General features: G+C 37.7%; 1 protein-coding gene across 2 annotated transcripts in view; it reads right to left on the bottom strand.

Moving 5' to 3' along the window:
• IPMK (inositol polyphosphate multikinase) overlaps positions 1-16,774 on the bottom strand; it is a 68,665-nt gene that overhangs the window by 38,433 nt on the left and 13,458 nt on the right. For both annotated transcript variants that reach the window (XM_030334153.1, XM_030334154.1), the window contains exon 3: positions 2,418-2,514. In XM_030334153.1, coding sequence (XP_030190013.1) covers positions 2,418-2,514 — 97 coding nt within the window. The remainder of the gene's footprint in view (positions 1-2,417; positions 2,515-16,774) is intronic.

Raw genomic sequence — 16,774 nt, 5'->3', positions numbered from 1 at the left:
CATAAATTATGCCTTGATAAAGCTATCATAAAAAATCAAAAGAAAAAAACCTTATCAATCAGCACATTCTTAGGCTTCTCTCAAAGTTACAACAATTTGCTGAGCAAACTGGCAGTACTCTCTACGTTTTACTACTTTGGATTGTAAGAACTGTATCAAGTTTTATAAATCTCTACTCTGAGCACCTAAAAAAAAAGATGCCCAAAGGGGGAATAAAAGGCCAGTTATTTCATATGTAAAATAAAGTAATGCTAACCGCAGTATTCTACTAAAATTTTTAAAATATTTTTTAATGTTTGAGAGAGAGCACCCACAATGAGTTGGGGAGGGACAGAGAGAGGGAGAGAGAGAATCCCAAGCAGGCTTCACACCAGCAATGCAGAGCCCAACATAGGGCTCGATCCCATGAACTGTAAGACCATGACGTAAGCCAAAATCAAGAGTCAGACACTTAACCAACTGAGCTACCCAGGCGCCCCAGTATTCTACTAAAATTTAAGAGAATTTGTTTTCATGACCCTGTTGGCTAAACATGTACAAAAGTTTCCCATTTTATATTGATTTCATTTATAATCAAAAGGATAAAAATGGAAAAATGATTCCATAAACTCTCTATTAAAATCAAAGCTAAGCACCTGCATGGTGCAGCAGTTCTCATCTAACTTCTTCCAGAGGTAAAAAATTAAAAAGGAATAGGAAATTCCCTGAGGCAGTTGTTGCTAGTACTGAGCCACTCTGTACATATATACTTTTTATTCCTGTTCTTTTACTCCTTTTATTTGCATTTTCTCCTCTCTTCTTTCATTTTCCCTACTTCATCTTCTCATCTCAGTAGCACCAAATTTCCATTTATATTCAAATAAGAATACAGAGTTTTCAAAGCATTCTCACATAACATAACATGCATCTTCTCAACTCTCTGTGGTATTATTTTCAATTTATAGTAGAAAAAGTAGAGATCAGAAAGGTTAATGAGTTAGCCAAATTTCTATTTAGTTGTTCTTTAATTCACATATTTAGCAGTTTCTTAGTTCTCAAAATTTGGACATAATCAAGGTAGAAACCAAGTGTTTGACTTCAAAGTTACTGCTCTTTCTATAGATGCATAGATGGCCATTTAGTACTGAAGATGAAAAGGCTGTTGATTGTGAGCAAGTCCTTGATTTTTAAATCATATGCTAGTAATCACAAACTATAAAATGTCATTTTTAATTAAAATATTTCTCTCACCCAAATTCTTTCTGTATACCTACTTTTCAAAATAATGATGCCATTTGCTCAGTATTCTACTCCTTCTTAATAATCTTTTTAAACTGAGTATTTACTTTCTAGATGTTGAATCTAGTCCCATCCTCAGCAACCTTTGTTAATCTTTCAATGTCACTTTACTGAAGAGTCATGGTTTGCTCAAAATTAAATAGCAATTAGTAGCAAAGTTTAATGGAATCCAGATATCTTACATTACAATGGAAATCTCTATAAAGTAAAGGTGGTCATAAAGATTTGTGAAACAATTTAAGGTGCTGATCTGAATCAGGGATATATGTATGTATAACATATGTATTATATATATATGAAATATATGTATATTGGACTAAAGACAAGAAAGAAAGAAAAAAAGAAAGGAAGGGAAGGAGTAAGGAACAAAAGAAAAAAGAAAGAAGGGAGAAAGGAAAAAGAAAAGCTAGGCTCACTCTTTTTTCATATAACTGAAATACAGAATTCCCAGGGAATCATAGATTTACTATTACCTAACTGAGGATACTCACAGGAAGATACCATGATTCCCCTAAAAATGAAACATGGCATACCTAGTAAGTTAGTAGAAGGAAACCCAGTCAAGTTTAAAACTCTTCCCCCATTCATGAACCTTCTTCAATTTTTAGGCAGTCATGTTACTTGTTTAAATAAAATTTGTTCTGTCAAAGGCCTTGAAAAGGCAAACACTGCTTCAAGCATTCACTAAGAAAGAAATGCTGTGACTTTACATAGATCATTTTGTCCTCTAACCATGAAACTTAGCAGTAGTTTTTAAAAGACTGCAATTTAGAATCTAGAGATGGGGATAGGAGATACAGAGACAAAGTCATACAAAGAAAATATTTTTTTTTCCTACTCAAAATGGGAAACTGTCCAATAAATTAGGAAAAAAGAACATCTATAAATTAATATAGTACTAAGTATGTAGATTTTTTTATTCAATTACAACAAATTGGTCATTAATGTTACATACCATTTAAGAAACTGGTTATGAAAAGCAAAAGTATTAAGTTTTCCTTAATGAAGTAGAAAAAATACTAGAAAGAAAAACACACATATATTGTTTGTATAATACTAGGCTTGATTTTATATACAGACTTTTAAAAAGCTACTCTCATGAATTAATACTAAAGGATGTATTCTTAAGAAAAGGTTACCATTTGGTGCAGTTGGAGGTGACCAGATGCCATAATATTTTGGCAAATATTTTCGTAGCTCTAAAAGAACACCATCAGTACAATCAGCAGCATAAACCTGAAATATAGATAAATAAAACATTTGCATGTTGGTTTTTTATAATGCTTTATAATTGCCCTACATATTTCTCAAAAAAAAACAATACTGTTGAATCATAATTTATCTGGTATGAGTTTCAGCTGGAAATACATTTGGAAGCAAAAAAAAGATTACCATGTATCTCCAATGAAAAACTGCATATTGTTTACAGCACATTCTTCTTCATCTAATTCTAGCTTTTCACTGTCCTTGAACTATTTTACAACTAAGTAAAATGTAGATAAAGCTTTACGCAAATACAAAACAATTCCTGTCCACAGAAACATAAATAAATTCTGGCCAGAGAAGGTTCAGCTGACTTCCCTCCATCCTCTACCCACCATGGGAGGGGGGAATTCAGTATCCACACATACATACTTATTTTCACTTCCCTTATTCCTTATAAATTTATTCTTCTTTGGCTTCTCTTCTGAACCAGTTTCAATATCTGCTTGGTTCCCTCATTAAATAATGAGTTCAACAAAATCTTTAACAACTATTTATTTCATGTCTACAAGGGAGTTATGATTTTACCTTTAAAAAAATTATCCTTTAACTTAATTAAGTCCAATTATTGTGCATTTAATTCCTTGATTTATAACCAATAATAATTCTAGAAAATACTAAAATGTTCCTGTATCCTGGAACTAGATTCTTTGTTTGTTTCCTAAAAGATGAGGGAAAGAAAATATTTTTGTTTAAAACACAACTTATAAGACATTTTATCCAACAAACTCTCACAATATGGTCTACCTAATTATCCAAAACCATTAAAGTTTATGGGTGTAAAATGTTTATGAAATCTTAGTATTACAATTCTATTTGTCAAGCCATATTCATGTCAAGTAGTTACACCTACAAGCCAATTCTACAGAATGAACTCAAGTGTGGCATAAACTCACCAGATATCCATGTGATCTACTGAAATGTGAGCAGAAGTGGTATTAGTCACTTCTAGGCCAAGGTAATTAAGAGAAGGGTGTACCTTATCTCTCTGTTCCTGGCCTAAGGAACAGAGGGCAGAGTGTTCATGATGACATAACAACAAGATGGAGGAACTAGGTATATCTCTATGTACTTAGTAAAGAAGTTGATGATATTTTTATTCATGAAAAAGATAAAAGAACTGGAAGAGTAGAGTGATAAACTTTCCCTTTTTACTTTAAATATTTTTTTAAAGTACTAGGCCTGGTATTTACTTCAACACACCGGACTAGATAACCTAAAAAACTTTTCTACTAGAGAGATGTAGGATAAAATATAACAAATATTTTCTTAAATGCATAGCTGAGCTCCCAAGGAAAGAAAGGAAATTCATAGGGGTCTATATAAGTAAAGAGGAAATCAAAAGCAGTAAGCTAAGCAGTGATGTTTGGGCTTCATAAAGGTCCACTCCAAAGACTTCAACCAAATGATCTCTGAATTTAGGGTCTAGGCATAAAGGTGGACACAGAGGAGGTCAGAGTTACTATCCTAAAACAGGGAGAGTAAATGAAAGTCTAACTACTGAACAGTAAAAACTTTGGCATCTTCTCCCTTCCCCTACCACTGTACTCCAAAAATGCTGGGGGCAATGCTGATATAGAAAAAGATAGAAGCAATAAATAAACAACATCAGGAATAAAAAAGGAGTCATAAGTAGATTATAAAAATATAATCCAACTATATTTTACTATCACATTGACAAAAATTCAAGATATTTAAGAAACTGAATCAGTGGTTACAAATCTATCTTTTCCCAGGAAAGAGAATGAAATGAAAAAAGGATAGGAAAAAAGGAAAGGGAAAAAGAAAAGACAGAGACAGACATTTGGCTACTCTGATGAATTTAGTTAAGTTCTATCAGACTTTAAGGAACAAAATCCTTATCTGATACAAATTCTTCCACAAAACAGAAAAATAAATGCTCTTCAACTCATATCATGAAGCTAAAAAAAACCTGATATCAAAACCAGACAAAGAAAATATGTGACGAAAATAATAGTTCAGATTGAACAGATTAAAGGAGGAAACTCATAAAATCATTTCAATAAATACAGAAAAGGTAGGTGAAAAATATTCAATACCCATTCATATTTTAAATTGTTTCTTGAAATAAAGATAGAAAAGATGCTATGTATCTTCCTCTTTTTCCAAGAAGCTAATTTGACTCAACTGTATCAATGGGGGTCCCTTGTCGCTTAATGGAGCAAGACAGTGGAGGGCAGGAAAAGAGTTGAGGTCAGGTTATTTACTTCTCTAATTCCCTCCTTCTCAGTACAAGACTTCTGGTAAAGTTAACTTCCCTGGGTTCTAGTAAACCACTCCCTTTCTTTGCCCTTTTAGGCCCAGGGATAGTATAGCATTATCTCTTGCAAGTGGCCTTAAACTCTAACCACACCCTGGTAAATAAACAAAGTGTACCATTTGTTTCTTGACTCACACAACAGGCAATTTCCTTAACCTGAGAAGAAATTTGTAATCAGAAACTTAGAAAGTCATACTTAAATGGAGAAATGTTAACTGAGAGGAAGATGCATTCCCCCCTCCCATCATTGCTTCTATATAGCACAGAACTGGAACTACTTGACAGAAATGTATGGATTCAGGAGTGCCTGGGTGGCTCAGTCAGTTAAGTGTCGGCTCACATTATGATCTCACAGCACTTGAGTTCAAGCCCCAAGTCAGACTCTGTGCTAACAACTCAGAGCCTGGAGCCCGCTTCAGATTCTGTGTCTCCCTCTGTCTCTCTGTCCCTCTCCCACTCATGCTCTATGCTCTCTCTCTCTCTTTCAAAAATAAACATTTAAAAAATGTATATATATATATATATATATATATATATATATATGCAAAAGGAACAACAGCAACAAAAAACCCTTCCAAACACAGAACTGCTTACATAGAAAACAATTAGAACTGTTATAGTTCAACAAGATTACTAGATATAAGAAACACTGTACAAACGTTTTCATTCTTATATTAGCAATCACTGGGAAACTTACCTCAAAAAATATTATTTACAATAATAAAAAAATAAGGTACCTAGAATAAATTATGTACAAGACTTTTACAGAGTGAATATAAAATACATTCTTCAAACAAGAGACAGTGTGTAGCAGTTAAAAGCACATATTCTAGAACCAGACTGCCTAAGTTCAAATCCTGGGGCCATTGTTAACTATTTAAATGATCTTGGACAAAAAAAAGTTTTTTTTTAAATCCAAGTTAGTTAACATATAGTGTATTATTGGTTTCAGGAGTAGAACCCAGTGATTCATCACTTACATACAACTCCCAGTGTTCATCCCAACTAGTGTCATCCTTAATGCCCAAAACCCATTTAGCCCATCCCCCCACTCAACACCCCTCCAGCAACCCTGTTTGTTCTCTGTATTTAAGAGTCTTTCATGGGTTGCCTCCCTCTCTGCTTTTATCTTATTTTATTTTTCATTCTTTTCCCCTATGGTCATCTGTTTTGTTTCTTAAATTTCATGAGTGAAATCATATTTTTCACTTATTTCACTTAGCATAATACACTGTAGTTCCATCCATGTTGTTGCAAATGGCAAGATTTCATTCTTCTTCGTTGCCAAGTAATATTCCTGTGTGTGTGTGTGTCTGTGTGTGTCTATACAGACATATACATGTGTGCATCTTTATCTGTCATCAGTTGATGGACATTTGGGCTCTTTACATAATTTGGTTACTGTTGATAGTGCAGCTATAAAAATTGCTTCAAATCAGCATTTTTGTATCCTTTGGATAAATTGCTAGTACTGCAATTGCTGGGTTGTAGGGTATTTGTAATTTTTTGAGGGACCTCCATACTGTTTTCCAGAGTGGCTGCACCAGTTTGCATACCCACCAGCAGAGCAAAAGGGTTCCCCTTTCTCCACATTCTTGCCAACATCTGTTGTTTCCTGGGTTAATTTTAGCCGTTCTGACAGGTGTGAGGTGGTACCTCATTGTGGTTTTCATTTGTATTTCCCTGATGAGGAGAAATGTTGAGCATCTTTTCACGTGTCTATTAGCCAACCGGCTGCCTTCTTTGGAAGGCCCCTTTATCAGATATGTCATTTGTAAATATCTTCTCCCATTCTGTCAGTTGCCTTTTACTGTTGTTTATTGTTTCCTTTGCTGTGCAGGAGCACTGTATCTCAATGGGGTCCCAATAGTTCATTTTTGCTTTTGTTTCCCTCGCATCTGGAGACATGTCTAGTAAGAAGCTACTGCAGCAGAGGTCAAAGAGGTTACTGCCTGTGTTCTCCTATAGCATTCTGATGGTTTCCTATCTTACATTTGGGTCTTTTATCCATTTTGATTTTATTTTTGTGTATGGTGTAAAAAGTGGTCCAGTTTTCCCAACATTTGCTGAAGAGACTTTTTTCCATCGGGTGCACTTTCCTACTTTGTCAAAGATTAGGTGGCCATACATTAGTGGGTCCATTTCTGGGTTTTCTGTTTTGTTCCATTTATCTATGTGTCTGTTTTTGTGTCAGTACCATATTGTCTTGGTGATTACAGCTTTGTACAGCTTGAAGTCCCAAATTGTGATGCCTCCAGCTTTGGTTTTCTTTTTCAAAACTGTTTGGCCATTTGGGGGGTCTTTTCTGGTTCCATACAAATTTTAGGATTGTTTGCTCTAGCTCTGTGAAGAATGCTGTTATTTTGATAGGGATTGAACTGAATGTGTAAATTGCTTTGGACAGTATCGACATTTTAACAATATTTGTCCTTCCAATCCATGAGCGTGGAATGCTTTTCCATTTCCTTTTGTCTTCTTCAGTTTTTTTCATAAGCATTCTATAGTTTTCAGTGTATAAATTTTTCACCTGTTTGGTTAGATTTATTTTTAGGTATCTTACGGGTTCTGGTGTACTTATAAATGGGATCGATTCCTTGATTTTTTTCTGCTGCTTCATTATTGGTGTATACATTCGCAACAGACTTTTGTATGTTGATTTTAAACCCTGTGACTTTGCTGAATTCACGTATCAGTTCTAGCAATTTTTCAGTGGAGTCTTTTGGGTTTTCATGTAGAGTATCATGTCATCTGCAAAGAGTGAAAGTCTGACTTCTTACTTGCTGATCTGGATGCCTTTTATTTATTTCTGTTGTCTGACTGATGAGGTTAGAACTTCCAGTACTATTTTGAACAACAGTGGTGAGAGTCGACATCCCTGTTGTGTTCCTGACCTTAGGAGGAAAGCTCTGAAATTTTCCCATTTAGGATGGTATAAGCTGTGGGTGTGTGGGTCTTTTGTACGTAGACTTTATGATGTTGAAGTATGTATGTTCCTTCTATCCCTACTCTCTTGAAGGTTTTTATCAAGAAAGGATGATGTATTTTGTCAAAAGCTTTTTCTGCATCTATTGATAGGATCATGTGGTTCTTTCTTTCATCTGTTGATTTGTGGATATTGAAACAGCCCTGCAGCCCAGGAATAAATCCCACTTGATCATGGTAAATAATTATTTTAATCTATTATTAGATTCAATTTACTAGTATCTTGTTGAGAATTTTTGCATCCATGTTCATCAGTGAAATTGGTGTGTAATTTTCCTTTTCAGGAAAGGTTTGGTTTGGTTTTGGACTCCAGGTAATGCTGGCCTCATAAAATGAGTTTGGAAGTTTTCCTTCCACTTCTATTTTTTGGAACAGTTTCAAAGGAATAGGTATTAATTCTCATTTAAATGTTTGGTAGAATTCTCCCAGGAAGCCATCTGGCCCTAGACTCTTGTTTGATTTTTTTTTAAGTTTATTTATTTGTCTTGTTTGATTTTTTTTAAGTTTATTTATTTTTGAGAGACAGCACCAAAGAAAGGGAGAAAGAGAGAAACCCAAGCAGGCTCTGTGCTGCCAGCGCAGAGACTGACGTGGGGCTTAAACTCATGAAACTGAGACCGTGACCTGAGCCAAACCAGGAGTCAGATGCTTAACTGACTGAGACACCCAGGTGCCCCTTGTTAGTTTGATTTTTTATTACCGATTCAATTTCTTTAGTGGTTATTGGTCTGTTCAAATTTTCTATTTATTCCTGTTTTAGTTTTTCTAGTTTATATGCTTCTAGGAACATACCCATTTCTTCCAGAGTGTCCAATTTGTTGGCATATAGTTGTTCATAATATTCTCTTATAATTGTATTTCTGTGGTGTTGGTTGTGATCTCTTTCATTCATATTTATTTGGGTCCTTTCCTTTTTCTTTTTGATAAGTCTGGCTAGGGGTTTATCAATTTTGTTAATTCTTTCAAAGAACCAGCTCCTAGTTTCATTGATCTGTTCTGTTTTTTTGGATTTCGGTATCATTGATTTCTGCTCTAAACTTTAATATTTCTGTTCTTCTGATGGTTTTCAGCTTTACTGGCTATTCTTTTTCCAGCTCCTTTAGGTATAAGGTTAGGTTGTATATTTGAGACATTTCTTCCTTCTTTCAGAAGGTCTGGATTGCTATATACTTCCCCCTTATGACTGCCTTTGCTGCATCAGAAAGGTTTTGGAATGTCTGTTTTCATTTTCATTGGCTTCCATTCATCTATCTGATATGGGACTTTTATCTATACATAAAGAACTCCTACAACTAAATAAAAAAGACAACTCAATGAAAAACTAAGCAAAGGATCTGAGTAGATATGACTCCAAAGAAGAAATACACATGGCCAGTAAGTATATGAAAAGATGCTCAACATCATTAGCCATTAGGGAAATGCAAATCAAACAAACCACTGAGATTAACACTTTACTACTCACTTGGATGGTCATTAAAAAAACAAACAAAACCCTAACAAATGTTGGTGAGGATAAGAGAAATTGGAAACCTCATATATTGCTGGTGAAAATATAAAATGGTAAAGCCACTCTGGGAAACACCGACAGTTCCTCAAAAAGTTTAATGTAGAATTATCATATGACCCACCAATTCCACTTATGGGTCTATATCCAAAATTGGAAACAGGTGGGAGATGGTGGCGTAGGAGGACGCTGGGCTCACCGCGCGTCCTGCTGATCGCTTAGATTCCACCTACACCTGCCTAAATAACCCAGAAGACTAGCAGAATAGAGTCTCCGGAGCCAAGCGCAGACGAGAGGCCCACGGAAGAGGGTAGGAAGGGCGGAGAGGCTGTGCGCGCTCCACGGACTGGCGGGAGGGAGTCGGGGCAGAGGGGCGGCCCGCCGGCCAAGCAGAGCCCCGAGTCTGGCTTGCAAAAGCGGAGGGGCCGGACGGAGTGTGTTCCAACAGCAAGCGGGACTTGACATCTGGAAGGTTATAAGCTAACAGCTCTGCTCGGAGAACGGGAGGGCTGGAGGACAACGGGAGGGAGAGTTGTTGAGCCCCAGACGACAGAGCTCAGCTTGTTGGGGAACAAAGGCGCTCGCCAGCGCCATCTCCCTCGCCCATCCCCCAGCCAAAATCCCAGAGGGAACCAGTTCCTGCCAGGGAACTTGCTTGCACCCAGCAAACACCGAACGCTGTGCTTCTGCGGATCCATCCCTCCGGCGGGTCTGACTCCCTCCCGGTGCCCCAGGGCCCCTTCCGAAGCGGATCACCTAAGGAAAAGCGGGCTGAGCCTGCCCCTCCCACCCCTGTGTACCGTGCCGATCCACCCTAGCTAATACGCCAGATCCCCAGCACCACAAGCCTGGCAGTGTGCAAGTAGCCCAGACGGGCCACGCCACTCCACAGTGAATCCTGCCCCGAGGAGAGGGGAAGAGAAGGCACACACCAGTCTGACTGTGGCCCCAGCGGTGGGCTGGGGACAGACATCAGGACTGACTGCGGCCCCGCCCACCAACACAAGTAATTCAAGACAGCACAGGGGAAGTGCCCCAAAGTTCCGCACCACTCCAGGGACTATCCAAAATGACGAAACGGAAGAATTCCCCTCAGAAAAACGTCCAGGAAATAACAACAGCTAACGAACTGATCAAAAATGATTTAAACAATATAACAGAAAGTGAATTTAGAATAATAGTCATAAAATTAATCGCTGGGCTTGAAAACAGTATAAAGGACAGCAGAGAATCTCTTGCTACAGAGATCAAGGGATTAAGGAACAGGAGGAGGTAAAAAATGCTATCAATGAACTGCAAAATAAAATGGAGACAACTACGGCTCGGATTGAAGAGGCAGAGAATAGGTGAACTAGAAGATAAAATTATGGAAAAAGAGGAAGCTGAGAGAAAGAGAGATAAAAAAAATCCAGGAGTGTGAGGAGAAAATTAGAGAACTAAGTGATGCACTAAAGAGAAATAATATACGCAAAATTGGTATTCCAGAGGAGGAAGAGAGAGGGAAAGGTGCTGAAGGGGTACTTGAAGAAATAATAGCTGAAAACTTCCTGATCTGGGGAAGGAAAAAGGCATTGAAATCCAAGAGGCACAGAGAACTCCCTTCAGACTTAACTTGAATCCATCTTCTGCATGATATATCATAGTGAAACTGGCAAAATACAAGGATAAAGAGAAAATTCTGAAAACAGCTAGAGATAAACGTGCTCTCACATATAAAGGGAGACCTATAAGACTCGTGACTGATCTCTCTACTGAAACTTGGCAGGCCAGAAAGGAATGGCAGGAGATCTTCAATGTGATGAACAGAAAAATATGCAGCCGAGAATCCTTTATCCAGCAAGTCTGTCATTTAGAATAGAAGGAGAGATAAAGGTCTTCCCAAACAAACAAAAACTGAAGGAATTCGTCACCACTAAACCAGCCCTACAAGATATCCTAAGGGGGATCCTGTGAGACAAAGTACCAGAGACATCGCTACAACCATGAAACGTATGGACATCACAATGACTCTAAACCCATATCTTTCTATAATAACACTGAATGTAAATGGACTAAATGCGTCAACCAAAAGACACAGGGTATCAGAATGGATAAAAAAACAAGACCCATCTATTTTCTGTCTACAAGAGACTCATTTTAGACCTGAGGACACCTTCAGATTGAGAGTGAGGCGATGGAGAACTATTTATCATGCCACTGGAAGCCAAAAGAAAGCTGGAGTAGCCATACTTATATCAGACAAACTAGACTTTAAATTAAAGGCTGTAACAAGAGATGAAGAAGGGCATTACATAATAAACACAGGGTCTATCCATCAGGAAGAGCTAACAATTATAAATGTCTATGCGCCGAATACAGGAGCCCCCAAATATATAAAACAATTACTCACAAACATAAGCAATCTTATTGATAAGAATGTGGTAATTGCAGGGGACTTTAACACTCCACTTACAGAAATGGATACATCATCTAGACACACGGTCAATAAAGAAACAAGGGCCCTGAATGATACATTGGATCAGATGGACTTGACAGATATATTTAGAACTCTGCATCCCAAAGCAACAGAATATACTTTCTTCTCCAGTGCACATGGAACATTCTCCAAGATAGATCACATATGGGTCACAAAACAGCCCTTCATAAGTATACAAGAATTGAAATCATACCATGCATACTTTCAAACCACAATGCTATGAAGCTTGAAATCAACCACAGGAAAAAGTCTGGAAACCCTCCAAAAGCATGGAGGTTAAAGAACACCCTACTAAAGAATGAATGGGTCAACCAGGCAGTTAGAGAAGAAATTTAAAAATATACGGAAACAAATGAAAATGAAAATACAACAATCCAAACGCTTTGGGACGCAGTGAAGGCAGTCCTGAGAGGAAAATACATTGCAATCCAGGCCTATCTCCAGAAACAAGAAAAATCCCCAATAAAAAATCTAACAGCACACCTAAAGGAAATAGAAGCAGAGCAGCAAAGACACACCAAACCCAGCAGAAGAAGAGAAATAATAAAGATCAGAGCAGAAATAAACAATACAGAATCTAAAAAACCTGTAGAGCAGATCAACAAAACCAAGAGTTGGTTTTTTGAAAAAATAAACAAAATTGATAACCCTGTAGCCAGGCTTCTCAAAAAGAAAAGGGAGATGACCCAAATAGATAAAATCATGAATGAAAATGGAATTATTACAACCAATCCCTCAGAGATACAAGCAATTATCAGGAAATACTATGAAAAATTATATGCCAACAAACTGGACAACCTGGAAGAAATGGACAAATTCCTAAACACCCACACGCTTCCAAAACTCAACCAGGAGGTAATAGAAAGCTTGAATAGACCCATAACCAGTGAAGAAATTGAATCAGTCATCAAAAATCTCCCAACAATTAAGAGTCCAGGACCAGATGGCTTCCCAGGGGAGTTCTACCAGACGTTTAAAGCAGAGATAATACCTATCCTTCTCAAGCTATTCCAAAAAATAGAAAGGGAAGGAAAACTTCCCGACTCATTCTATGAAGCCAGTATTACTTTGATTCCTAAACCAGACAGAGACCCAATAAAAAAAGAGAACTACAGGCCAATATCCCTGATGAATATGGATGCAAAAATTCTCAATAAGATACTAGCAAATCGAATTCAACGGCATATAAAAAGAATGATTCACCATGATCAAGTGGGATTCATTCCTGGGATGCAGGGCTGGTTCAACATTCGCAAATCAATCAATGTGATACGTCACATTAATAAAAGGAAAGATAAGAACCATATGATCCTGTCAATCGATGCAGAAAAGGCCTTTGACAAAATTCAGCATCCTTTCTTAATAAAAACCCTCGAGAAAGTCGGGATAGAAGGAACATACTTAAAGATCATAAAAGCCATTTATGAAAAGCCCACAGCTAACATCATCCTCAATGGGGAAAAACTGAGAGCTTTTTCCCTGAGATCAGGAACACGACAGGGATGTCCACTCTCACCGCTGTCGTTTAACATAGGGTTGGAAGTGCTAGCATCAGCAATCAGACAACAAAAGGAAATCAAAGGCATCAAAATTGGCAAAGATGAAGTTAAGCTTTCACTTTTTGCAGATGACATGATATTATACATGGAAAATCTGATAGACTCCACGAGAAGTCTGCTAGAACTGATACATGAATTTAGCAAAGTTGCAGGATACAAAATCAATGTACAGAAATCAGTTGCATTCTTATACACTAACAATGAAGCAACAGAAAGACAAATAAAGAAACTGATCCCATTCACAATTGCACCAGGAAGCATAAAATACTTAGGGATAAATCTAACCAAAGATGTGCCAGAGCTGTCTGCTGAAAACTATAGAAAGCTCATGAAGGAAATTGAAGAAGATATAAAGAAATGGAAAAACATTCCATGCTCATGGTTTGGAAGAATAAATATTGTCAAAATGTCAATACTACCCAAAGCTATCTACACATTCAATGCAATCCCAATCAAAATTGCACCAGCATTCTTCTCGAAACTAGAACAAGCAATCCTAAAATTCATATGGAACCACAAAAGGCCCCGAGTAGCCCAAGTAATTTTGAAGAAGATCAAAGCAGGAGGCATCACAATCCCAGACTTTAGCCTCTACTACAAAGCTGTAATCATCAAGACAGCATGGTATTGGCACAAAAACAGACACATAGACCAATGGAATAGAATAGAAACCCCAGAACTAGACCCACAAACGTATGGCCAACTCATCTTTGACAAAGCAGGAAAGAATATCCAATGGAAAAAAGACAGTCTCTTTAACAAATGGTGCTGGGAGAACTGGACAGCAACACGCAGAAGATTGAAACTAGACCACTTTTTCACACCATTCACAAAAATAAACTCAAAATGGATAAAGGACCTGAATGTGGAGAAAGCAGGAAAAGACCTCTCTGACCTCAGCCACAGCAATCTCTTACTTGACACATCCCCAAAGGCAAGGGAATTAAAAGCAAAAATGAACTACTGGGACCTCATGAAGATAAAAAGCTTCTGCACAGCAAAGGAAACAACCAACAAAACTAAAAGGCAAACAACGGAATGGGAAAAGATATTTGCAAATGACATATCAGACAAAGGGCTAGTATCCAAAATCTATAAAGAGCTCACCAAACTCCACACCCGAAAAACAAATAATCCAGTGAAGAAATGGGCAGAAAACATGCATAGACACTTCTCTAAAGAAGACATCCGGATGGCCAACAGGCACATGAAAAGATGCTCAACGTCGCTCCTCATCAGGGAAATACAAATCAAAACCACACTCAGATATCACCTCACGCCAGTCAGAGTGGCCAAAATGAACAAATCAGGAGACTATAGATGCTGGAGAGGATGTGGAGAAATGGGAACCCTCTTGCACTGTTGGTTGGAATGCAAATTGGTGCAGCCACTCTGGAAAACAGTGTGGAGGTTCCTCAAAAAATTAAAAATAGACCTACCCTATGACCCAGCAATAGCACTGCTAGGAATTTACCCAAGGGATACAGGAGTACTGATGCATAGGGGCACTTGTACCCCAATGTTTATAGCAGCACTCTCAACAATAGCCAAATTATGGAAAGAGCCTAAATGACCATCAACTGATGAATGGATAAAGAAATTGTGGTTTATATACACAATGGAGTACTGCATGGCAATAACAATGAAATATGGCCTTTTGTAGCAACATGGATGGAACTGGAGAGTGTTATGCTAAGTGAAATAAGCCATACAGAGAAAGACAGACACCATATGGTTTCACTCTTATGTGGATCCTGAGAAACTTAACAGAAACCCATGGGGGAGGGGAAGGAAAAAAAAAAAAAAGAGGTTAGAGTGGAAGAGAGCCAAAGCATAAGAGAGTCTTAAAAACTGAGAACAAACTGAGGGTTGATGGGGGGTGGCAGGGAGGGGAGGGTGGGTGATGGGTATTGAGGAGGGCACCTTTGGGATGAGCACTGGGTGTTGTATGGAAACCAATATGACAATAAACTTCAAATATTGAAAAAAAAATTGGAAACAGATACTGAAACAAATACTTTTACAGGAACGTTCACAGCAATACGATTTACGAAAGCCAAAAGATGAAAACAACCCAAATATCCATCAATGGGTGAATGGATAAACAAAATGTGGCATTAAGTAAAATTGAGTATTACTCAGCCATAAAAGGGAACAAAATACTAATGCATACTATAATGTGAATGAACTTTAAAAACATTATGCTAGGGTGTCTGGATGGCCCGGTCTCTTGAGCATCAGACTCTTGATTTCAGCTCATGTCATGATCTCAAGGTCATGAGATTAAGCCTCATGTCAGACTCCATGCTGGCCATGGATCCCGCTTAAGATTCTCTCTCTCCCTCTCCCTCTGCCCCTCACCTGCTTGTGTGCACACGGTCTCTCAAAAAAAAAAAAGTTATGCTAAACGAAACCCAGACACGTATTTTATAATTCCATTTATATAAAATATCCTAAATACATAAGTCCATAAAAAACGGATTAGTGGTTGCCAGAGAAGGCTTAACATGTACAGGGTTTTCTTTTCTGTGGTGAAAATGTTTTGTAATTAGACAGAGGTGGTGGTTGAAAAAATTGTGAATGCACTAAAAAGTATTTCCAGTCATAGAGTTAAGTGGATGTTAAGTATGCCCTTTTCCCCCTCCCTCACTTAGGAGATTCACAATGCACATTAGCACATTTAAGATTCTAAAAAATTCTGTAGTGAAAATAAAAACACTTATTTAAACTCAGCATTTCTGAGAAATACAAACAGTCCCTCAGTTAAGTGTTTTTTAAAATGTAGGTCAAAACCCCATTAATTGAAATCAATCTAGTGGATCAGAATAAGGATCTTTAAAAAATGAAGTAGAGTAGGGGTGCCTAGGTGGCTCAGTCTGTTAAGCGTCCGACTTTGGCTCTGGTCATGATCCCATGGTTCGTGGGTTCGAGCCCCACGTCGGGCTCTGTGCTGACAGCTTGGAGCCTGGAGCCTGCTTCAGATTCGGGGTCTCCCTCTTTCTCTCTCTGCCCCTCCCCTGATCACGCTCTGTCTCCCTCTCTCTCAAATATGGATAATAAAACCTTTAAAAAAAATTTAAAAAAAAGAAAAAGAAAAAATGAAGTAGAGTAGAAAATACAAGACTGTATCAGTAAAGACAAGCATTTTGCTTCTTGAAGATTTTGTTTCAGTGACATATACAATATACCAGGACATGCTGTTAAATGTATTTCTTTTTTTTTTTTAAGATTTATTAAATATTGTGAGAGAGAAAGAAAGCATGCATGAGGGAGAGGAGCAGAAAGAAAGGTAGAGAGAGAATCCCTAGCAGGCTGCAAGCTATCAGCGCAGAACCCAATGTGGGGCTCAATCCTACGAACTGTGAGGTCATGACCTGAGCCAAAATCAAGAGTCAGATGCTTAACTGACTCTGCTGTCAAATGTATTTCTT

This window comes from Lynx canadensis, chromosome D2 (assembly GCF_007474595.2).
Source record: "Lynx canadensis isolate LIC74 chromosome D2, mLynCan4.pri.v2, whole genome shotgun sequence".
Classification (NCBI taxonomy): Eukaryota; Metazoa; Chordata; class Mammalia; order Carnivora; family Felidae; genus Lynx; species Lynx canadensis.
This window is presented reverse-complemented; position numbering and strand designations above follow the sequence as displayed.